The sequence below is a fragment of the Alexandromys fortis genome, unplaced genomic scaffold (assembly GCF_014885135.2).
Source record: "Alexandromys fortis isolate MF-2015 unplaced genomic scaffold, M_Fortis_MF-2015_v1.1 scaffold_38, whole genome shotgun sequence".
NCBI lineage: Eukaryota > Metazoa > Chordata > Mammalia > Rodentia > Cricetidae > Alexandromys > Alexandromys fortis.
In genome coordinates this window covers 8,661,342-8,685,339 of record NW_026067916.1, presented here as the reverse complement: position 1 = coordinate 8,685,339, position 23,998 = coordinate 8,661,342, and the positions used below count along the sequence as shown (strand labels likewise).

General features: G+C 37.6%; 1 protein-coding gene across 1 annotated transcript in view; it reads right to left on the bottom strand.

Moving 5' to 3' along the window:
- Positions 1-23,700, bottom strand: part of LOC126500162 (protocadherin Fat 4-like) — an 89,422-nt gene extending 65,722 nt beyond the window's left edge. The window contains exons 1-8 of the mRNA XM_050139853.1: positions 23,667-23,700; positions 22,564-22,731; positions 15,473-15,643; positions 9,062-9,156; positions 7,300-7,416; positions 5,453-5,556; positions 3,543-3,688; positions 848-1,030 (exon numbers count right to left, since the gene is read on the bottom strand). Of these exons, the coding sequence (XP_049995810.1) occupies positions 848-1,030; positions 3,543-3,688; positions 5,453-5,556; positions 7,300-7,416; positions 9,062-9,156; positions 15,473-15,643; positions 22,564-22,731; positions 23,667-23,700 (1,018 nt within the window). The remainder of the gene's footprint in view (positions 1-847; positions 1,031-3,542; positions 3,689-5,452; positions 5,557-7,299; positions 7,417-9,061; positions 9,157-15,472; positions 15,644-22,563; positions 22,732-23,666) is intronic.
- Positions 23,701-23,998: the final 298 nt, after the last annotated feature.

Here is a 23,998-nt window from a genome sequence, read left to right as displayed (position 1 = left end):
TTTGTTTGTTTGTTTGTTTTTGTTTTTCCATGGCTTCTAGGGGATTTAATGCAGATCCTTACTCTTGCAAAACTCACTCACAGATTGCACTATCTCCCCGGACATAAGAATCATACCTCCCTCTTTAGATTTTTATACATTTGGCAAGTTGTGAAGAACATATTGACCCATATGTTATAGATTCATTTGGAAAACTATTTCTATTCTTCTTCTCCTCTGTGTACCATGTAAACTAATAGCTATAATTGGAATTTGAACTACACAGGTGTTATTTTATTTTTATTATTTTTACTCTTCTTTTATCTCAACTTTTTCTGGCTTTTTATTTTGTTTTTTAAAAATATAACTCCTTTCCTCTTTTCAAATACTCCCATATACCTAGTTCTCCTTGTTTTCAAGGTATAGCCTCTTTCTTCAAGGATTATTGTTAACAAAGTTTTTCAAACTTAGTAGCACACAGTTAGAGAGTGACATATTAGCACACAGGGACCCAGTAGCACACAGGGACATAGTAGCATGCAAGAACGCAGGGACGCAGTAACACACAAGTGACACAGTAACAGACAGACGCAGTAGCATACAGGAACGCAGTAGCACACGGTGACAGAGTGGCATCACAAATTCAAGTCTAGCCTGAGTCATGAAGTGAGCCTTTGTTTCAAAAACCTGAGAAGGGCAGCCATAGCTCAGTGATGGAGCATACCACTACATACATAAAGTCATGGGTTAACTCCTTAGCGCTCTTCACACTAAATCAAATCACCAAGTAAACCCAGCTATGTTTCCACTGTACTTCTTATAGGACAGCGTTTCTGAATCTTTGAAATGAAACAGACTTGGAATATACCTGCACCTGTTGCAAAATACGGATCACAGGAGACAGGATCATCGACATCCTCCACAAAAACGGTGAACACGTACGAGCTGGTGTTGTTGCCATCATCCCTGGCCTCTATTTCTAAAACATAGTTTCTGGAGCTCCTTGGGTTGTCAAGATTCAAAGACTGAAGAACAGTGATTATACCTGTGACTAAGAAAGGAAAAAACTTTTAAGCACAATTATTTATTCCTATGTCAGTTTACACTGATGATATTTAAATTTATGTAAAAATACAATTCTCATTTATAAGAAAGGCTATATTTGCCAAGTATATATCCATTGCAAATATGTAAAGCTTTCTTTTTTTAAGGCCACAAAAAAGCTCCCAAGTCATGACACAGAGATTTCTTATTAGTTATGAATTCTCAGGCTAGTTTAGGTTCATTTCTGGCTAGCTCTTTTAGTTTAATCTCTTTCTCTTTATCTACCTTTTGCCTTGGGGTTTTTAATCTTTCTTTTTTTTTTTTTCTGTGTATCTTACATTCACTGTTGTGTCCTGCTATCTGGTAGCTGCCTGTTTTCCTGCCCTGGGCATGTCCCTCTCTTTAGTCCTCCTTCTTTTCTTCTTCCTGAGCCTAGATTTCTCCTCCTACTTATTCTTTCTGCCTGCCAACCCAACATATTCCTCTCTCTGCCTAGCTGTTGACCATTCAGCTTTTTATTAGACCAATGAGGTGTCTTAGGCAGGAAAGGTAAAACAAATGCAACACATCCTTACACAAAAAAACAAAGGTGCAGCTGGGCAATGGTGGCGCACGCCTTTAATCCCAGCACTCTGGAGGCAGAGGCAGACTGGTCTTTGTGAGTTCAAGGCCAACCTGGTCTACAAGAACTAGTTCTAGGACAGCCTCCAAAGCTACAGAGAAATTCTGTCTCGAAAAAACAGAAAAAAGAAAACAAACGCAGCATAAACAAAAGTAAAGCATCTTTACACAGTTTTGTAATATTCTGCAGCATAAACAAAAGTAAAGCATCTTTATATAGCTAAAATAGCATTCCACAACAGTGTTTTCTTTACTACATGTTTGTTTTAAAATAATTCTTATTAAAATTATTTCATTATATTTCCTCTAAATTTCTAAATCATCATAGAAAGTATCATTTCTGTTCTAAGTATCAAACGCAGGAGGTCACATTTGATATTGATTATAATAACATATTTCTGTAGTGAGTGTGAGAGCTAGTCCCAATCACTCATTGCTTCTGATAATAAGCTCAGCCATTGTTTTAGACACAAAGGTGGAAGGAGGATGAGGATGAGCTCAAGGGTCCGACGAAGGAAAGTTTGCTGAAAAGTGGTGACTGTTCATCCCTGGTGCCACCCCCTATTTCCCTCTAGGACTTGCTTCTTTTTCTCTGGAAGGATCTACTTTGACCTCATCCTGCAGATCTTCAGCACGTTCACAAGCCTTTGGGACTCTACAAACCTCTTCTTCCATCCTTCTACTAATACCTGAATTTGAAGATTTGTGAACAAATCAAAAACTATGGGTTCAAATAAATCTCAAGTAATAGCTGGTGAGAACTAAGGCTTTGTGATGTGCCAACCTGATGAGTCTATTTTCGTGTGCTCCTCATGTTGGTGGTCCACAGAGAGATGCTTGACCAACAGGGAGGCTGGAAAAGCCACAGCAGTCTTTCAGTTTGCTGTAATTTAGATTCCTATGTAAATTTCGGCTGTTCTACTATTTTACTGCTGAGATGAACTGGCTACCACTGAATCTGTAGCCACTTTATCTTCCGCTCAGCCTTTCCAACATTTGCACATTGTTGCAACACATTATACTCTACAAAGCCCATGCTCAAGAATCAGGCAGTAGAGTTATACAAAAAAAATGGAAACACACACACACACACAAATCCCATGTTTTAACTAGGTTTATAATTTTGCGTTACCATATTCATAGCTACACACAGCCTCAAACTGACCACACCTGGAACAGCTCTCAGCTTCCATTGACTTCAAGATTAGGTATGCATACGAAGTCTGAGACTAAAAGACCCAGCTTCTGTAGGACACCAACACCATCAAAGTCAGAGGCAAGAAGAACTCTCACAGGCCAAGACTTGTTGATGGAATCCCTCTTATCTGTTCGTGTTCTAACGTACCTTGCATTTTTTCACCCTATGCCCACTTTCCGTTTCTGATTTCAGGTTCTAGAATTAAATAGCAACTGCAGCTATCTGAAACTACAGTCAGGTTCCACAACATTTTCTTGTTGCTTCTGCTTTGTTGTTCAGTTACCATATTTGATAATACCATGTGTAATGAAACTCCACAAGAACAATGTTTCAGAGCAACTATGCTGTCCACATAGACACAATTCGATCCATAATCAAATATTTAACGTTAAATCACCTGGTAAAAGTGCCAATTTTTAAAATTACCAAAGAGATAGTTATGTGTTCCACTGATGCATTCATGCTATTTCTGAAGGGCAATGCTCACGATAGACGCGAAGTTTTAGGTAACTCTCAATTTCATGAGACTGTCTTTTAACAAATAGGGAAGTCATAAGTATAAATGCCACATGTTTCTGCTATGTATTCTACTCCGTGTTTAGTTTTAGAAGAGTAATTTTAGCAGCCCAAGCTCTAAGGGACTGTAGAGCTAGGTGCATGTTTAGCTAATGTTTTCTAGAAGTATTTATATAAAACTTACGTGGATCCAAAGCGAACATTTCCTGCTGGGTTTTAAAAGAATACGTAATACTGCTGTCTTCATCATGGTCTGTTGCTTTTACTCTCGCTACAAAGTCTCCAACGGGTTTCTTTTCAGTCACATTAATTGAATCCATAGGAAATGGCCTAAGAATAAAATCATGAAGAAACAACTCTTACAATGTAATTACTGACTATAAGTAAAGAAACCTCTCTATTTATAAAACCCTTGCCTCTTGTCAAGAATTTAAAAGTTCCTAATGATTCCAATGTTGAGAAAATTTATTTGGGGAGCAAAGTTACATAGATTTTTTTTTAATTTTTTTTAAAGATTTATTTATTTATTATATATACAACATTCTGCCTCCATGTATGCCGACACACCAGAGGGCGCCAGATCTCATTACAGATGGTTGTGAGCCACCATGTGGTTGCTGGGAATTGAACTCAGGACCTCTGGAAGAGCAGCCAGTGCTCTTAACCACTGAGCCATCTCTCCAATGTTGAGAAAATTTATTTGGGGAGCAAAGTTACATAGATTTTTAAAAATACGATTTTCCTTTTATATAGTTTCTGCTATCAGGCCAGATTATCAGGAACTCCATGGAATAAGGGAGATGGAAAATGAAAAAGAGAGTGGAATAATGCATCTTCATTGTTCCAGGAAGCGGACGCATGGAATAGTTGGCAAATGAACATAATATACTGGACGCATTCACCCGTCTCATAATCTCTAGGATGAAGGGCTGCCCAAAGCTATAACTTAGAGCAAGATACGATGTCAATTTCTGTAACATTATTCATTACCTCTCTGAGTTTCACACAATGTCTCTGATTATCCCCAGAACATTTCTGAAATGTCAGTCTCTTTATTTTGCATCTTTAAGGCATCATACCTAACTGATAACTTGGGTGCCATGTGAGCTCCAAAGACGAGAGAGTTGAGTGTACGATGCTGTGCTCCCAAACAGCATTCTTGATCACATCTCAATACCCTTCTCTCATATCAAACATAATAAATACAATGTCTCCTATAACAATTATATTCTGGAACACTTTAAATCTCTTTCTTTTCTGTCTCCCTGTTACTTAATAGTCTGTGTATCTTCAGATATGAAAAAAAATTTAGAAACTAAAAATAATTTGGCCATGGTTCATATATACTTAGCATAAATTATGTTATATAGGCAATGATTTCTATTTATTAAATGCTGAGAGAAGCAGAATATTATTCTCAAATCATGACGGTACTTTTACTACAGATATAGGTAGACTTTCAGATCGATTATTTTCATATATAAGGGATTATTAAACCTCTAATTTTGCTTCAGTCTCTCAGATACTCTATCCAGGTGAATTGAGGAACTCGATAAATTCTTCCTTATAGTTATGTGGAGACACAGCTTAGAAGCAGTAGGAAAGTGACCATAACACTATTACATTTTCTCTTTACTAGTATAGGAAGTTTTTGACTTCTGTCCTATTATAGTAGAATATTAAATTAAACTACTACATTTTAGAATATGAAAGTTACCTACCCACAATTTACAAATATGTCCCCTTACATTGTACTTGGGAATATGAAAATAAAATATTTAAATATTTTATACACTTTAAGGTCACTGTAGTTATGAAAAATGACCATAAGGGATTTGAAAGTCTTGGGAATCTTTCCATCATATTACATAACATTACAGGCTGATCACTTCTAAACTTGGTTCGAGTATTTTCTGATACACAATGTACTCTGTATCCATGCGTGTATCAGCCGTGGGTTATACCAACATGCTTTTGACAGAAAATGCTATCATTTTCCCCATTATCACAGACTACTTATTATCATTTGTAATATATACAAAAGGGTTTTTTAACCATTCCCCTATGCTTACACTTTGAAATGAATGTGCTTACTCAAATAGAGGCTTCTCATCATTTACATCTCGAATATTGATAATTATCGTCCCTTGACAGAATAATCCCACTGAATCTGTTGCTCTCACTGATAGCTGAAAAGTCTGGAAGAGAGACCTTGAAAATTTATAACATATCCTTTAATAACTGGCATATCTATGTACTTTGTACATCTATTACATATATAGTATACAAATATATATGAAGAAAACACTATTCTGAATGACTCTAAATTATATTATATATAATATATACCATTATACGACAATAGTATAAATATTCCTCAACTGCACTCACAATACATTTCAAAAAGCTTTATTTTATATGCCATAAAATTTAACTTGGAGGTCTTTGTCACTGGGCTACTCCCTAAATATAGAAGCAATTAAAGCCAAAACATGAATGAATTCTATACTTAGCCACAAACCCAAAATATAATGAAGTGAAGTTATGAACAGAGCCAGCTGCTTTAGGCTGATCCTTAAACACGGGACCTCACGCTATTCTTTCAGCTAAGAACGACTGCGGTTTCTGAAGGACTGAGGATGTCACCAGACTTGCGTGTGCTCCTAGTGGGCCTGTCCCCCGCTCACCCCTTAGATAACATGTGTTCATACTTTCATGTCGCTTTCAGGACACATACGAAGCATTGCTCACAGAGTAAAGGGTGCTTAGAGACTTTGAACAAATACCCATGAATGCCTACAACATATGAGCTTCCCTGCTGAATGAGAGACAGTGATTGTGTGGGTGACCATACGTGCAACCTCATGAAATTAGTTGACGAAGCGTATAGTGGGGATGAAGAAGGGAGTTCTAGAAATCTGCATGTGTTGTGTGGAATGTACAAGCAAAGATGGGAGAGAGGCAGGGGACACCAGAAATGTCAGCTCTGAGCTAGTGACATACACATCGAAGTAGTATTCCTAACTTTCAACTCTTTTCCATGTTTCTTTAATCTAATACAGTACCCATAAAATCTGTCATTGGCCAAGATCTCCTGAGTGAATTGGGAGCATGGGGACCTTGGGAGAGGGTTGAAGGGGAGGGGAGAGGCAAGGAGGGGAGCAGAGAAAAATGTAAGCTCAATAAAAATCAATTAAAAAAAATCTGTCATTACCTATTCTACGATTCTGCAACACTCAACATTTCCAAACTGAAGTTTAGGTAAGATTCGTTTTTCTTCAAATGAGAAAGGGGAAGTCATCTTCAACTACGCATCTGCCTCTTAAGTAGCATCAGCGACTTCCGGAGTTTTGTTCTAGAGCAGCGATTCTCAAGCTGTGGGTCTCGAGCCCCGCTGTTGCATATCAGATATTTACGTTATGATTCATAACGGTAGCAAAATGACAGCTGTGAAGGAACCACAGTATAATTCCATGCTGTGGTGGCCACAACACGAGGAACTGTAGGAAGTGGTCACACATGAGCAAGGCTGAGAATCGCTGTTCTAGAGTCTTCCTTTTTCTTACTCTGTAGTTTTCAACTGCACCATGAATTAGCATATATGGTGTCATCTCCAGAACAGGAACAGTTTTGCAATAGTAGTAACAGCAGTAATAACTACCTTCATCTGCCCTTCACACTCAGTTATTCCAATGGTCATTTAACTGGGTTAGCTTTGGTCATTTTGTCTTAAATGTCTTGAGTAGCTTTTAGGTAGTTAAAGTACTATCCCTACACTTTGGTAATTGTAAGGGTTATGTCTACGCAAATCCTTGCAAATGAATCTTGCAAAATATTACCCTTTCTGTAATGTCACATGTCTCTGAATTTTCATGAGGAGTTCAAAGTTACTTTTGAATTCTATCCCATTCTTAATAGATAAATAAATAAATTTAAATTACATGATATCCAGCATCAAAGTCCAAGTCACCTATTAAGCTAACAACACCATTTACAGGATCTACTCCAAAGGAGTTTGCTCCCCTCTTCGGTCCAGATAACTCTGTCACAATGCTGTACTGGAAAATATAATGTATATTACTTACTCCAAAATGAATCAAAAGGCACAGAAATATTACTAATATACAATAATGGGACAAACATAAAGACAGTTTCTTATTTTTTCATAATTATCATTCTTATGAGCTAACTGCTATAAAATCACTGGTATATTGTCATTTGCAGTATAAGAAAACCAACATACTTGCTTATACATTCCCTTTGCTGAAGTTTAATAGAGTTATATACCACATTTTCCTCCCAGAATCTGATAATGCCTAATTCTGATTCTACAAATTATTTTGTATATAAAAGGATATTACATACAGAATAAATTTATTTCCAGTTTTTAAATTTCAAAAATCAAGATTTACACACACACATTTTAAAATCTCAATTATTAATACAATTATATATTTGTTCTTAAAACTTCACTGAAAGTTCTCCAGTAATTCGAGGAGAGGCTAAATTAGATAAATCTGTTCTCAAAAGTAGCTACCAATGAAGTAAAATAAAATAATAATTTATTAGGGAAAGGTCCAGTTATTATTCTGTTATTTTTAAATTGACTTGAATCCTATATTCTAACAATTTAACTAATTCTCAAAACCCTATATTTTGAGACTATCACCCACCGGTTCCTCTCATATTCCTACAAATGGCAGACTGACAATACTATCTTCAGCTGTACCATAGGTTATTTTTATTTTATCTACTGAAAAAAAAAACATTATCAAAATGGAAATATCTCGAATTTCTCATTGACTAGTCTATAACAATATGACTTTGATTAATCCACAAGGAATTGCATTTACTTTAACAACAGCACTTATGTCATTGAGGGGTAAGGAAAGAAAAAAGTATCTTCCCATTGAGGATATCAAAGGCAGGAGAGATTATATGACTACCCCAATGTCACCACACTGGTCTGGGAAAAACAGGAACAGCCCAGGTCAGCTGACAACCCAGCAGCCACTGCGGCTCCAGGACCTCACCGTGAGAGCTACTGAATTAGGTGTAAGGGCTGTCACGCTGTGTTCAAATGGAACAGTTGCCTGGCAGTGATGGCGCACGTCTTTAATCACAGCACTCAGGAGGCAGAAGCAGGTGGATCTTTGTGAGTTCGAGGACAACCTGGTCTACAAGAACTAGTTCCAGGACAGGCTCCAAAGCCACAGAGAAATCTTGTCTTGAAAAACAAAAATCAAATAATAACAACAAAAACAAAAAGGAACAGTTGCCGGAATATCATGCCGACTTTAAGAGTTTCTGGAGCACACTCTCCAGAAAGAACTTTAGGCTTTATTTTTCTTCTTGACAAGTCTATGAGAAACTGTATAACCATGAATCAATTATGAGAAAATCTATCTCTTTAGGTTAGATACTTACGAATTAGAAAGGCAAAGCATCAACATCACACACAGGCACATACATACATATATGCTGATTTATAGTAGTATATGTATATACACACACATTTTATTGTATAATTACATTAAAAACAATCTATTAAAATGTTTTTTCAACTTTAACACTAATATTGCACTGAATGATTGGCTTTATTCATTAAACTACATTGTCTACTCTAGTAAACAGTCTCAGATACTTGGCCCTGTGTGTCAGCTTCAGAAGAAGATGCATCGCTCACAAAAAAAGGCCACCTACAGTCAGCCTGTCCCCATGTGCAGTGTCTTCATCTGTAGCCTTCACTTTATAAATGGGTCGAAAGAGTGGATGGTCCTCAGCAATTTCAAATGTAGCTGTGAGGGAAAAATCAAGACTATTATAGCAAAAGCAAAATATTAATTATGTTCATGTGAATCTTGGGTCTATTGTGGGGCTGGGCTAACGATTTACGACAACTAGTTTTTCTTTCTCCTTTTCCTCTTTTTCTCTTTGGCTTCTTGTCATCTTTCCTGCCCCACAGAGTGCTTCTCCTTAGTACTATTGGACGCAACTATAGATTAGTAAGAAAGAACACGGCACGAGGATCAAGTAGGGTGCCACAAAGGATTTCCGTGTACGCTAGGTTCTGTTTCTTCCAGAAACTTTATAACAGTTTCTCACAAACTTTATAACGTTGCTTTAAAACACAGGCTTTAAATAATGCAGAAAACTTATTAAAAATGTGTCATTGATGGGATGGATGGAGAGGGCTCAGGAAAAGACAGGTTAAATGAATTTGCTTTCTTCATTTCTAAAATGAGTACACCTGTGCGCGCACACACGTGTTTCTGTGTGTCTGTGCGTGCGTGTATGTGTGTGTATGTGCATTATGAGGGTTGTGTGTCTGTGTGCTGATCCACTAGAACTTATTGAAACTTGAACTCAACATCAGTGACAAGGCATTTTTAAACTTGCTAATTCTTATATAAGTGATAAGCTTAATTGAAATTTATAATAAAATCAAACTTTACTGAACTGTTCAACTAAATTTAAATTTTCTAACGTTTAAAGTCAAACTCTAGAAGATTTTGGCATAGCTGAGGATAATGCCATTACTTAGGAGCATGTCTGTCAAATATTCTCCAGAAGCAAAACAACAAGGAGGAGAAAGAAGAAGTAGAATAAATACCAATACTCAAAGATTCACTTTAGCATAATTTAAAGACATGTCATCACCCAATTTCAAAGTAATAGATAAAATAAAATATGAAGAATAAAATCTTTTCTTTTTTTTTTCAAGACAAGGTTTCTGTGTAGCTTTGGAGCCTGTCCTAGAACTAGCTCTTGTAGATCAGGCTAGCCTCGAACTCACAGAGATCCACCTGCCTCTACCTCCTGAGTGCTGGGATTAAAGGCGTGTGCCATTACCACGAGGCTAAAAAATAAAATCTTAGTAAACTTAAAAATTGTCGTAAGTTTTCACTTCACTATGATGATATATGCCAAGAAAGAAAACACTGTCAGTAAGAGAAAAAAACGCTTACACCAGGTCTAATAATTCTGTGAAGCTGTTACCACAAAAATTAAATCTATTGAAAGTGCAAAACAGAAAATTCTGTTCAAAGCATCATGAGTGTACAGTAATGAAATACAGAAATACTTTAAAAAAAACTCTGAAAGCTTGTTTTTTACTTAAAGTCAAATAAATGATAACAAAGTTACTTTGAGATAATGGTTCAGATGTAAAAGAGATGAATGAAATACAGCCTAGCTAGACAGATGCAGGCATCTAGAACTCAGCTTGGTTCAAATAATCAAAACACTGGACCTAATGTCCTTTTGAATTGTCCAAATGTTGGCCAATTGTTGGATTTTTTGAATCTTTATAAGCCCAAACTATTATCAACAAAAAGAATTATTTTTTTTATTAAACTTATTTATTTATTAAAGATTTCTGTCTCTTCCCCACCGCCGCCTCCCCTTTCCCTCCCCCTCCCCCAATCAAGTCCCCCTCCCTCGTCAGCCCAAAAAGCAATCAGGGTTCTCTGCCCTGTGGGAAGTCCAATGACCACCCACCTCCATCCAGGTCTAGTAAGGTGAGCATCCACGAAACTGCCTAGGCTCCCACGAAACCAATAGGTCCAGTAGAATCAAAAACCCGTTGCCATTGTTCTTGAGGTCTCAGTCGTCCTCCTTGTCCGCTATGTTCAGCGAGACCAGTTTTGACCCAGGCTTTTTCAGACCCAGGCCAGCTGGCCTTGGTGAGTTCCCGATAGAACATCCCCCTTGTCTCAGTGTGTGGGTGCACCCCTCGCGGTCCTGAGTTCCTTGCTTGTGCTCTCTCTCCTTCTGCTCCTGATTTGGACCTTGAGATTTCAGTCCGGTGCTCCAATGTGGGTCTCTGTCTCTGTCTCCTTTCATCGCCTGATGAAGTTTAATATTCAGGAGGATGCCTATATGATTTTCTTTGGGTTCTCCTTCTTATTTAGCTTCTCTAAGAACCCGAATTATAGGTTCAATGTCCTTTATTTATGGCTAGAAACCAAATATGAGTGAGTACATCCCATGTTCCTCTTTTTGGGTCTGTCTTACCTCACTCAGGATGGTGTTTTCTATTTCCATCCATTTGCCTGCAAACTTCAAGACGTCCTTGTTTTTTACTGCTGAGTAGTACTCTAATATGTATATATTCCATACTTTCTTCATCCATTCTTCAATTGAAGGGCATCTAGGTTGTTTCCAGATTCTGGCTATTACAAATAATGCTGCTATAAACATAGTAGAGCATATACTTTTGTTGTGTGATAAGGCCTCTCTTGGGTATATTCCCAAGAGTGGTATTGCTGGGTCCATGGGTAGGTTGATCCCAAATTTCCTGAGAAACCTCCACACTGCTTTCCAGAGTGGTTGCACAAGTTTGCATTCCCACCAGCAATGGATGAGTGTACCCCTTTCTTCACAACCTCTCCAGAGCATTGAGGATCCAGTACAATTAAACCTTTAATAATTCTTTTTGCAAAATATATAAAGAACTCAACAAAAAGAATTATTAAAGGTTTAATTGTACTGGATCCTCAATGCTCTGAAGCAATTCTTCATTAGTGCTCTCTTTAACTTTCTACATTACTTCAAACTTTGTCTTTTCCCCATACACCCTTAAGCCCCTATTATCTATCTTGCAGTCCAGAGAAGAACTCTCAAGGTATCACAAAGCAAACAGCCACTTAGGCTAGTAAGAGCTGAGCTTCCCCCAGGGGTTCCGCACAACCTCTACAGCTGGCAATTCTGTCCTACAGGAAGGGAAACCATTTCTCCGCAAGGGGCAAAACTGCTCACTGTTTTGCAAGCACCTCCCTTGCTCTTCCTTCTCTTTCACCTCTGCCTACTCCTCTGTAGCACACCAACACACGCATTCCTGAGCCTGCGGCCCCAACTCTTTCCTACCCTTCGTTGTCGGGTTTATATGATCTTTTCCTCTCCTACTCAGTCTTAAATCCATTCTCCAGCAGAAACAGTTGCCCCCAAAACTTATTTCTATGCCCAGGCTTGCCTGACAAATGGACCAAACGTGGTATCTATGTTATTAATTTTCCATCAACATTTATTCAAGTGATTCTTTAATCACTTGGCAGACACGAGAGCGCCACGAGGAAGGAGTTTCTCTAAAACTCCAGCATCTATGGAAAACATCTCCTGGGAAAATCAAAGTTGGCAATCTCACGAGTAGCTATTAAGTTTTTGATAAGGTAAAGTGCGGGCACGTATTTTTTAAATCGTGTCCAACAGTGCATTAACAGCCCATGGTATCTAGTAACTATTTCCCTTAGTCTGGCATTATCAGGCACACATCTTTATCCTCTTGTGGGCAAGAAGGGAACCCAAAGTAAGAAGTGGGTAGTCGTCACGCTCAATAGACATAGGAGTTTGAGATTCAGAAAGGGCCCAGGAACTCGGGTCGGAGGTGGAGAGAGATCAGGAGGGCTAATCTGGTACCTCACTTCTTGACTACAGTAGGAAGGGAAAATGAAACGCGAAAAGATCACAGTTAATTCATTAACTATACAGTCAATGCCAGTGAAAGTGTGTATGTGTGTGTGTGTGTTTGAAACCAAACCAAACTGCACATAACTGCCAGGGAGCGTTTTTCATAACAGTAAAAGAAGTCAAAGCGTGCAATACATTTCTCCATGTAATCAGGCTTCCTAATGAAGTAAAGGCAATAGCTGAAGGCAATATAATACAGGTACTTTCATATACAAAAATCCTGAGTTATTGTATGATCATTTTTTAAAAAATTAATACGGCTCATTTAGTAAATTGAACACTTGATTTTGCTTTGTATATTTCAAACCTTAAAAAGGTATATTCAAAAATTACTTTATGTTTCCAAAAAAATTATAGTTCAAATTCGTGATCGTCAAAATGGAGGTAAAGTAAATTATCTTTTCATGAGCCTACACTTTAATTGCAGTGATAAAGATGTCTTTCAAGTAGATACTCAAACTGACACACTCGGGTCACTAGTAATGTTCTCAGAATGTAGAGTACAAGTATAATTTGAAAGGAGAAAATATAAAATTTCAAGGCACTTCTTGATTTGATAAACAGAAAATAAATTAAAATGATAAATAAAGACATATAAATGTTTAAAAGAGAGATGCGAACAGTGATAGATGTTTCATTAATTCCAGCTGGGCTTTTTATCCCACCCATTTGTCCTTCCCGTCATGTGTGCTCAATCTTCCATTTAAATGAATTCTCCCTGTTTGTTTGTAAAATTACCCCATGTCTTCTTTTTAAAGAGAAATAAACCAGACAGGAGCCTTGCAATTCCATATAAACCAGTCACTGCCTTCTCTCCAATTTCATACTGAGATGTCTAAAGAAATGTTTTCTTTTCTCAGACTCGCTAATCAACCTGTAACACTCTGGCTTCTGCTTTGTGACATGGTAAAACATTTGTTATATTTCCTCGTGTTATGTGCGGGAAAGCAATGGGCATTGCAATTCCCCATTTGAGTTAACTGTACAATGCAATTCTACTAAGCAAGCCTCTGACATTCTTCTGGGATGTTCTTTCCCCGCCGTTCATGGCATAACGCTTCCTTTGTCTACCACCACCGCTTCGAGTCCTCTTTCTTTCCTTGGCAGGCTAACTTTCTTCCCCACGTCATTAAACGTTGTTCTTCAAGAGTTGGCCCTCTGCCTCCCTTTTCTCTAATTCCCCACTGTGATTGAGCAATTTCATCCAAATCCATGGTTTCAATTACAAAACATGCATAGCCCTATACATGACCTCTGAGCTCAACTGCTGACTTAAATCCCTACTTTGATACGTGTAACAAGGGCATATCAAAAACAATGTGTTATGTAAGATCGCTTGCATGTCATCCTTACACTCTATTTATTGCCTAGGCCCCCAAAACACAACCAAATAGCGTGTTCAAAGTGATCTCACAGTTCTAGTCAAATGGTGTCTGTTTCTCGGTTTCCCTTTTATGCTTGAGGATATCTGCCTCAGTTTACCAAATCAGAAACGTGAGTGCTTTCCTTCTTCCTATTGTATTTTGTTTGTCGCTGGGTTTATTTGTTACTTAACCATATCAAGACAATGCTTTACACTTATCTCTGTCACATGCCTAGCCGAAACGCACCATGCGCTCCCTGGGTTATGACAACAGCCTGCTGGCTGGCCTTTTTCCATCTGTTTTCTAAATTGTTAAAATTATTCATGTGGGTTTCAGCTATAGTATGTCTGTGTCTCTATGGTCTATGAACTAAAATAAAATTAAAAGTCCCAATAAAAGAAAATAATTGAAACACACAAAGAAGAGGGACGATACATTGTGACGCCAGAAAGGCTGTACGAAGCTGATGTTCCAGCATTGGTGTCTAACAGCAATACACCTGCTTGCTGACACAGCTGAGCACGGCTGCATTGCTGCTGCAGGAGTAGAGCTGGTCGATGGCGAACTCATCAGCTCAAACCATACCCCAGGCATCCGATTCTCAATAACTTATTTTCCTTCCTACATCTCTTCCTTATAATAAGAAAATAAGAAGATACAATGACTGACATACTTTTAATGAAGGTGAACTAATTTGTTGTTGAAAAAAAATTTTAAGAAAGTATTTCTTAGACAATCGTTCGATAATTAAAAGAATCTGATCCTTGACAGAGAACACAGACTAAGCACTGATCACTTAATTGGAAAATCACTGTCAGAAGGAGTATACTTTCGATGAACTATTTCATGATGGCAGATTTTATTCACAAAAAGAAATAAAAATAAGAATATAACCAAAGCAGAATTCTGAAAGTCTCACTTGTTAGCCAAGAAAGAAGAGTTATTCACTAATACAATCACTTATATTTCTATCCTGTCTTCCTATCTTACTTCTCTTAAAAATGTCCTTAAGAATTACTTTCCTAATTTTAGTATGTTTGCTTTCTAACATCACAAATGTAAGTGAAAATTGCTACTTAGCCAATGCATTTTCAACCTATTCTTTTTGAGCATTTGTGTGTTTTCTTATATACATATATATTGACATGTTTTTGTATCCTTGTATCTATTACATTATCTAATAATGTTATCAAATATTTCCATATTAAACAGAAAGGATGTCTCATTTCTTTCACTGTAGCTTCTATTGAAACTAAATAATAGGAAAAAGTAAGATTCATACCTGAACCTGAAGAAAAGAGGGGGTCAGCAGTACAGTCTGGAGGTTCTGGAGCATCGATTATATTAATGGTCAAAACACTTCTCATGGTCCCTCCAGTATCTACTATAAGCAGAAACCTGGTTGGATCAGTTTCATAATTAAAAATGTTTGTCGCCGTGATGACACCAGAATCTAATAAAGAGACAATTAAAATCATAAATGCTGTCTATCAATCTAGCTTGTAGAATATCTATCTATAAAAAATATACCTGAAATGACTAGAAAACATGTCAGAATTGGAAACTGTAATTGTTATATAAGTGAATTAAATTGAAAATAATATGATCTAACCAAGCTAGAATATTAATTGTCATTCTATAAACTTTTCATGAAGAACAGAAAAAAGAAAATAGGTATAAAAACATTACTTACAAAGAAAACATACAGGCAAGTAGATATAAATGATTCACATTTTTTGGTCTGATAAGTTGTGTTTTTACTAAAACATTTTCATTGAAAATCATTTCCGAAATCACAGAGGCTATCAGTGGCAGAGATTTTATTACCCTCATAATCAGTTGGTATTAACAAAGAAAAAGTAAATTATTTATATAAAGCCTCACTAATTATAATAACTTGACCCTAAATCCATGATATAAGGTCTTTATGGGTTTGATAATGTGGGTGTGGGGCAGTGGTTACATGAAATTGATGTTGGTGTCTTCCCCGGTCATTTATTACCTTGTGTTGGGGCAGGATATCTCTCCATTTGAGTTAGCTGACTGGGTACACTGGCTACCCAGCATGCACCGTGGGTCTCTCTGTCTTTACCCTTTCCTACCTCCAATGGATTACAGAAACCCACTGCTATGCCCAGTTTTTACATGGGTGCTAAGGATCTGACCTCATAACATTCATGTTTATGTGGCAAGTAGTTATCAACAGAACCATCCCTTTCGTCCCTGTGGTCTGGGTTTTGGAGACTTTTGACCTGAAAAGATAAAATTTGTTACCATGAACTCCATGTTGCAGAAGGAGATATATCGCTCCTGCTGGACTAATCTGATTCTCAGGATTAACCTGATCAGTTAAATAGAGATGAGTAGAGACAATAAAGATGAAAATGAAGAAAAATATAGACAGTTTAAAGCTCAAGACTATTTTGAAATGACTTACTATGCAGCACAATGAAATAGAAGACGCATGCAGATCTAAAGAACCAGGTCAAGAATTAGAAACAGGGGCATGAGTTCACTAGTATAGGTATCTACACTACAGAATCAGAAGCAAGGCTTCTGCAATAGACTTAAGCAATACAATCTGATAGAGGACAGTAAAGACTTACAGCACATGGGGAGAGTGGGGCATGATGTCAATACTCCCAAAGGGAAAGTGCTCTAATTTAAGGTCAGCTGGGACTACTTAGAGAGAATATCTATGGAGGAAAGTGGAAGGGAATAGAAGAGAAGGGAAGGGAGGAGAGAGAATGGGAGGGGAGTTGACAGATAAGGGAGGATTTTGTCTAAAGTTGAGGTCAGAAGGCATTCTAAACTGATGTCCTTTACTTTTTTTTCTCAACTGAAAAATCAAAGAAGTGAAGGAATTGTTTAGGGAAAAAGCATAAACCAGTGACATGATAGGAGCAGAGCCCAGAGCAAAGGCTATGCATAGAAGACTTTGACTCATACATAAAACATGCAACCAGAAGTGTTATCTTTTAAAAACAGAAGTTAAAAAAAAAAAGAGCCACATTTTAAAAAGACTTCTGAAATGGTTTAAGAAGTTTTTCTTTTTATCTTGGGAAAATAGGAGCCTATCAAATAATTATGTGGTATAACATAGACAGGTATCAAAATATTGTACTAGATGATCATATTTGCTTTTTAATAAAAGGTCTGTCAGTAACAGAATAATAGTGAAAGAAATCCAGAAGCAAGAAAGCTGTGGTGGAGACTGGTATGAATATTAGATGAGATGTGATGAGGAATGGCTTGGAACGGTGATTTTTTAAAGACAAAGATTATATACTAAAAAAAAAATAGAATCTAAACAATTTGAGATTGATTCAATCAGACAGAAGATAGAAGCTGTGGGGAAAGTGTGTAATCCACAGTTGTCACACATTTTCTGAAGGGTGCACAGCAGCAACTCTAGCACACATCGTGTGTGTGATGTTCTGCAAAGCAGTAGCAGTGCTGGCCACAGGGTCCTTGAAGGTTATATGGTCCTGTAAAGGATTGTTTTATCTCAAGAGACTAAATGTATTATATACAAAACTCACACAAATGTTAAAAGAGAAGTTGGTTTTAGGAAAAGCTATTTAAGCCATATTTAAATAATTAAATTTAAGGTGTCTCTGAGTACGTCTTTGCAGTAGATATGCTGATCTAGAGGCAATTGATTTTGCTAGCCATCTAATGTTTGATAATATTTGGACTTTGTGTGTATTTTGTGATCATTCAAATATATTTTACAACTGTGATAAAGTGATAAAGAGGTGAGGTTTTAGTCAAGAGATGCATACAAAATTGAATAAGTAGACATAAACCAACATAGTACCAAAAAACCACAATGTACAAAATAAGCAAGGAAAATACTGGGGTTGTGCAGAAGATGAGGTGGAGGAAAAAGTGTAGTGGGGGTAATTCATAGACTGCAGTGCTGTAGGAATCAAAAGATGAAGATGGAGAGAGCTCAGCAGTTAAGAGTACTATTTATCCAGAAGACCCAAATTTTAGTCCTAGCATCCACATGGGACATAACGACCATCTGTAACTCCAGTTCTCAAGGACCCAACAGCTTCTTCTGGATTCTAGACACAGCATGCACATATGGTGCATAGACATACAATGTAGGCAAAGTACCCATACACATAAAATAAAAATAAATGCAACTGTAAAACATAAGTGTGCGGGTTGGGCAGTTGTGGCGCACGCCTTTATTCCCAGCACTTGGAAGGCAGAGGTAGGTGGATCTCTGTGAGTTCTAGGCCGGCCTGGTTTACAAGAGCTAGTTTCAGAACAGGCACAAAAGCTACAGAGAAACTCTATCTTGGAAAACTAAAAGAAAATGAGAGAGAGATAAGTGTGCTTCAAAAAGCAAAGGGTAACTTTTACTTCCAACAACCAAAATAAGATTATATGAGGTAAGAACCAAACTATATCTTTGAAAGTATCATTAAAGTAGAATGATGTATTTTGGTGGAATTGTGTTTCAAACTGAACTTTATTAAAGAATATATGACAGATGAAAGAGTTAAGAGCAATGCTAAAGAGAACTCTTACAGACATTGGATAATTTAATGAGTATGAGATGGTTCGTGGGCACACAAGCTTCACTCAGAATGGCGACTGAAATGTACCAAAGTGAACAAGCAGATGAAGAATATAGAAGAAAAGGCTGATCAGAATGATATAAAAAAAGAAAATACAAGAAAAGATTGATCAGATAAAAAAGTATAAAAAAATTCAGTCAGGGTCATTACTGAGAAGGGGATAAAAATATAAGGGGAACGCAGAGGAATTTGAAAGAAATGGTAACAGGTTAAAGAAAGTACACCTGGGACAAGAGAACAGAGAAGGACAGTTGTCTATAATGAACCAAGGAATTCTACAGATCACTTATATTCTTTACCCAATATGTGATGTGAATTAAGTTGACAATAAAAAAAATTGTAGGTAAGCTGGGCGATGGTGGCGCACGCCTTTAATCCCAGCACTCGGGAGGCAGAGGCAGGCGGATCTCTGTGAGTTCAAGACCAGCCTGGTCTACAGAGCTAGTTCCAGGACAGGCTCCAAAGCCACAGAGAAACCCTGTCTCGAAAAACCAAAAAAAAAAAAAATGTAGGTATATCAGAGGTTTGAAATACAGAGAAAGAAACATGGTGGTCAATGAAAATGGATCCAACTGAGCCATTTTGGATGATCACTCACACACCTTTTGAGCTAAGGACAATTTAGGATTGATATGATGGTTCATGTGATCTTTCCCAAATATTCCTTGGCCCAGGAACAGCAGAACAACAATTGGGCAGTCAAATGGATGAATTCTCTCAACCAAAATTCCCAAGAACTACATGGTTAGGGAGGGATGGGTAGAGGGATTATAACCACCACAGAGAGCAAAGGGATACTTTACAAAAAGAAAGAACACAAATCAGTAGACTTGGGCATTAGTGATTAGTAATTCTGCATAAAAAGTTTGAAAAATAACTTGAGTCTGAGATCGTGAAATTAAAATTAAAAGAAAAAAGACTGGAAGGTTGCTCCATGGTTAAATAACTTGTTCAAGCTCAAACATCAGAGTTCAGATTCCCAGAACCCACATTAAATCTAGGCAGACATAGCCCGCCTAGATTCCCAGTCTTGGAAAGTAAATACAAGGGTTTCCTGGCAGACACTGGTTAGCCAGATAAGCAATATTGGTTTGCTATGAGTTCAAGTGAAAGACCCTGCCTCAATAAATAGGTCAAAAACAGTGCAAGAAGATACTCACTGTCAACTCTTACCCCCACCAACACATGTGCATGAGCATCTATGCATATGCAATACATAGAGGTGCATATATATGCAGCTATAAACATGTGAACACACATGTGAACCCAGAAAAACAAAATTGTTCTGGGTGTTGATGAAGTTCTGGCTACAACCACAGGGATGTGTGGATGGCAATTTATTTTAAAGTTATACAGGGTTTTACACCGGCTCACATAAGGGATTGAGCATTTGGGACACTGAGTAGGATATAGGCTGAAGATCAAAGAGAAGAACCGCTGTGGCAGAACATGAAGTAGAAAGAAGCAGTATGAGTGACTTCATCAAGTCCCCAGAGAAATGACTACTAGGGTGTGGGATGAAAGAAAATATCCGGAGCTGAAAATAAGCAGGGGAAATTCCAACGAGGACCGCAGCCACTCAAGAATCAGTTTTACAGACAGAGAAGTTTGCTGATGCCCCACTTCCTGACCCAGAGATATGAGATCTGGGGGAGTATGAGTAATATCAGCAGAGGACATGGTACGTTTGTCCCTGAAAATGAAAATTTTGGGATAAGGCGAGAGGCAGAAAAACATCAGATTAGGTTAAAAAAAAAAAAAAAAAAAAAAAAAGAAGGATTCTTTTTTTCCAAATTGATCTTTTCATAAGTGGAACACATGGGGGCAGAAGTGAAAGATCTGGGGACACAAGACTGCATGGCATTAACTTGATGAAGAAGCTGGGTGGGATGCTGACGAGCATGGAGGTGAGGATAAATGCTTGTTTGCAAGAACTTCCATCTTAGGCAATAGCAGGGACCAGGAGATGAGAGATTACACACGCATGTTTTTGATAATTCGATTCGGGTAGATTCACGTTATAAAGAAATGGTGAGCAAGAAATATGGAGTGATCATCAGTCCTTCAAGTCAAGATTTACACTCTCACTGTAGCAGAAGTCAAATAGGAAAAAAAGAATGTCTTGGGTCAAATGTCAGAGGTCCAATAAGAAAGAGTAGCGGGCAGCTGAAGAGGCTTAGGAGGGGGTCTTGCTGCAATCTGACTAGGAAAAGACAAAGACCACCCGGGAAAATGGCTCCGTAAAGTGTTTGCACCACTAACCTGAGGATCTGGATTCAGATCAACATCGAAGACGAGCTCAGGCACATGTCTCATAATGCCAGAGCTGAAGAGGCAGAGGCAGAGGCAGAGGCAGGAGGATCCTTGGAGCTTTCTGAACAGTTGACCTAGTCAAACAGATGAGCTCCAGACTTAATGAGAGAGCCTATCTCAAAAGAATAAGGTAAGGAGCAGTTGAAAACGATTCCTGATGTCAGTCTTTGGCTTATACAAGGACATTTACAAATGCCACACGCAAATGATAAGAGTGAATAAGTAAATCAGAGGTCCTACTGCCCCAGAAAGATTTCTAGACATACTGTAGTCAGAATAAATTAACTCTAAATTTGATGTTTAATGTAGAGTCTCAGAAACTGAGTAGAAAAAGAGGGTCTGATGAACAGAAGTTGGGAACGACCTCTGTGCAAATGGGGCTGTTAAACAGTGTAGAACGGGTGCTGGTCTCAGTAGAACATTCCAAAGAAGACACATGGCTGGCAGCTGAGACATAACGCGATTTCTATTTTTAAAACCAATTTTCTTACAATTATGAAAATTATGCTAGGCAATGCTGCGACATTTCTTGAGTATAATGTACAAATAAATATGTACATGAACTTTAATAACTCTGAAATATTGTAATTTTGAAAAACTGTCAGTTTACAATTAACGCTAAGTTTATATATAATTATAAAATCATATAATTATGAAAAAATCACATTTTGAACAAAAAGCATTATAAATAAAAGCAGGCTGATGATCTTTTAGCAATCACCACTAGGACCACGTGTATCCCAGAGACCTGGAACATGTCTCCTGTATTCCCAGGGGCCTAGATCACATCACCTGTATCCCCATGACCTAGATCACGTCACCTCTATCTCAATGGCCTGGATCATGTCACCTGTATTCCTAGTGACCTGGATCACATGCTAATTGTGGAAAGGAATGAATTTTGCTTACTTCTTCAGTGTTTTAACTGAGAATCCCTTCCTATTACCAAGTTACCAAGCACGCAATCTACCTAGCTGGGCGTTGCCGTAAGTGTGGGAAGCAATGTGTGCTCCCTGCCTTAACCGATGCTTCAATACTCCTCCTCATAGAGACACATTCAAATTATTGTCCAAAATGTTTCCTTGAAATTGGCTCAAAATATAGATCCCAAATCTATAGAAAGGAAGGGAGACTAAAGCCGGAATGTAAAATAAATAGATTTATTTTTTTAAAGAAGGAAAGAAAAAAGAAATGAGAGGGCTATGCTGAGCCAGCTCCACCCTTCACTGTTTGCTCTGAAAAGGAAGAAAGAGAAGCAGATTAATGGACTCAGGGAAGAACACTTGGGGCAATCAATGTCTCATTTGAAAGTGGAGTAAGACGGAGGTAAACTGTAACTATCTGAAGCAAAGTTTGAGCAAACATTCTAATGCACCACTGAAGTAGAACTAAGTCATTATTTTCAGAGTCTTACTTAAAAGTAACAATTATAAAATAAATAAAAGTCCATAAAATGCTAATTTACTTGCATCGATGACAAAATGTTTTGTTTTGTTCAAAAAGCGATAGGCGTTTGGTTTCCCGGCTACATCTTTGTCGTAAGCCCGGCTTAGTTCTGTTCCAGGAAGCTTATTTTCAGGCAGATTCACAGGGTTGATTAATATCTGAATTTCTGCCACAATATTGGAAATCACTAGAGCTGTAAGACAGAAGGAACTTGAGTAAAACCAAGACGATGAAATTTTTTTCCAATGATCACTTTGTAGGTTTGTAATCATCAGTGCATGCAATTGAGGAAAGTTTGTATGTAAAACCAAACTGGCGTTGGTTTTCCCTTTAAATGACATTTTAATACACTTTTTCTGTTGGGCCTTGCACAAACTATTTTGACTAAGTTGAGGTTCAAGCCTTATTTCATCTTTAATTATGTCTCCATTCAACTTGGTTATTGAACTATTACCGAATGCAATGACTGTTCTTGTCCAAAGGAAATTTCACTAATTTCTTCTTTGTTATTGATCATTCAAAGAATTTTGTGTGTTTGCTTAAACTACATTTTAATAGAAAGTTTATTGTATTTTTATTTGAAACACCACTTCAAAACATCACTTAATATCTGTTCTGGTTTTATTTGCTTTCTCATTTTCAATGTTTTTCTTCATCGTGAAAGATAGACTCCATTTTGCTTTCAATGTGACTCACTATAGATTCATAACACCACACCTCCTCAGCAAAAAGCAGAAATAAAATATTGTAAACTCACTCCCAAATTGTGAAATACAACACAAAGGATAATATGTTAGCATGTACAGTATCCAATAAAACAACAATCAGAAAATTAGTCATAAACTTAAAAAATGTATCATATGATACTGTCACATAGTAGACATGAGGGTAAAAGGAAATACCGCTGCAAAAAGAGGAGGCTGGAAAATACCAATCGGAGTTCTGCTTGAAATAACCCAAGGCCATATTAAGTTTTTCTCCTTACTCGTGCACACATACGTGTACTCAAGAATAAGTAAGAAGTGAAGGAATGTTGACAGAATCTAAAAGGATGCCCGCACAGATCCAAGTCTTCATACCCAGAGTCTTCTAAAGGCAAGCAATTAGCAAACTTAAACTCACCTCCACACATTAACACAGTCTTAAAGAGATTCATGCTCATGCTGGCTTCTCCAACGTCTACAGCAAGAACTACTAACAAATGCACAACTCCGACTATTTATATAAATCTTACAAATTAATCCAGCAGGTCAGTCAGCTGTTACTCAACCATGATGACAGTAGATTTGTTTATCTGAGTGACTATGCCCAGGTCATATTTCAGCTCCTGTGTTTGTTCCCACACAAATCTGGTAAGATTATCAGCAAAGCCAGGATTGTTGTGTGGCATGCATTTAGTGTACATCTTTCCAGTTGAGGGGTGGTTTCCTAAGGAGAATTTTTGGTGAGAAGCC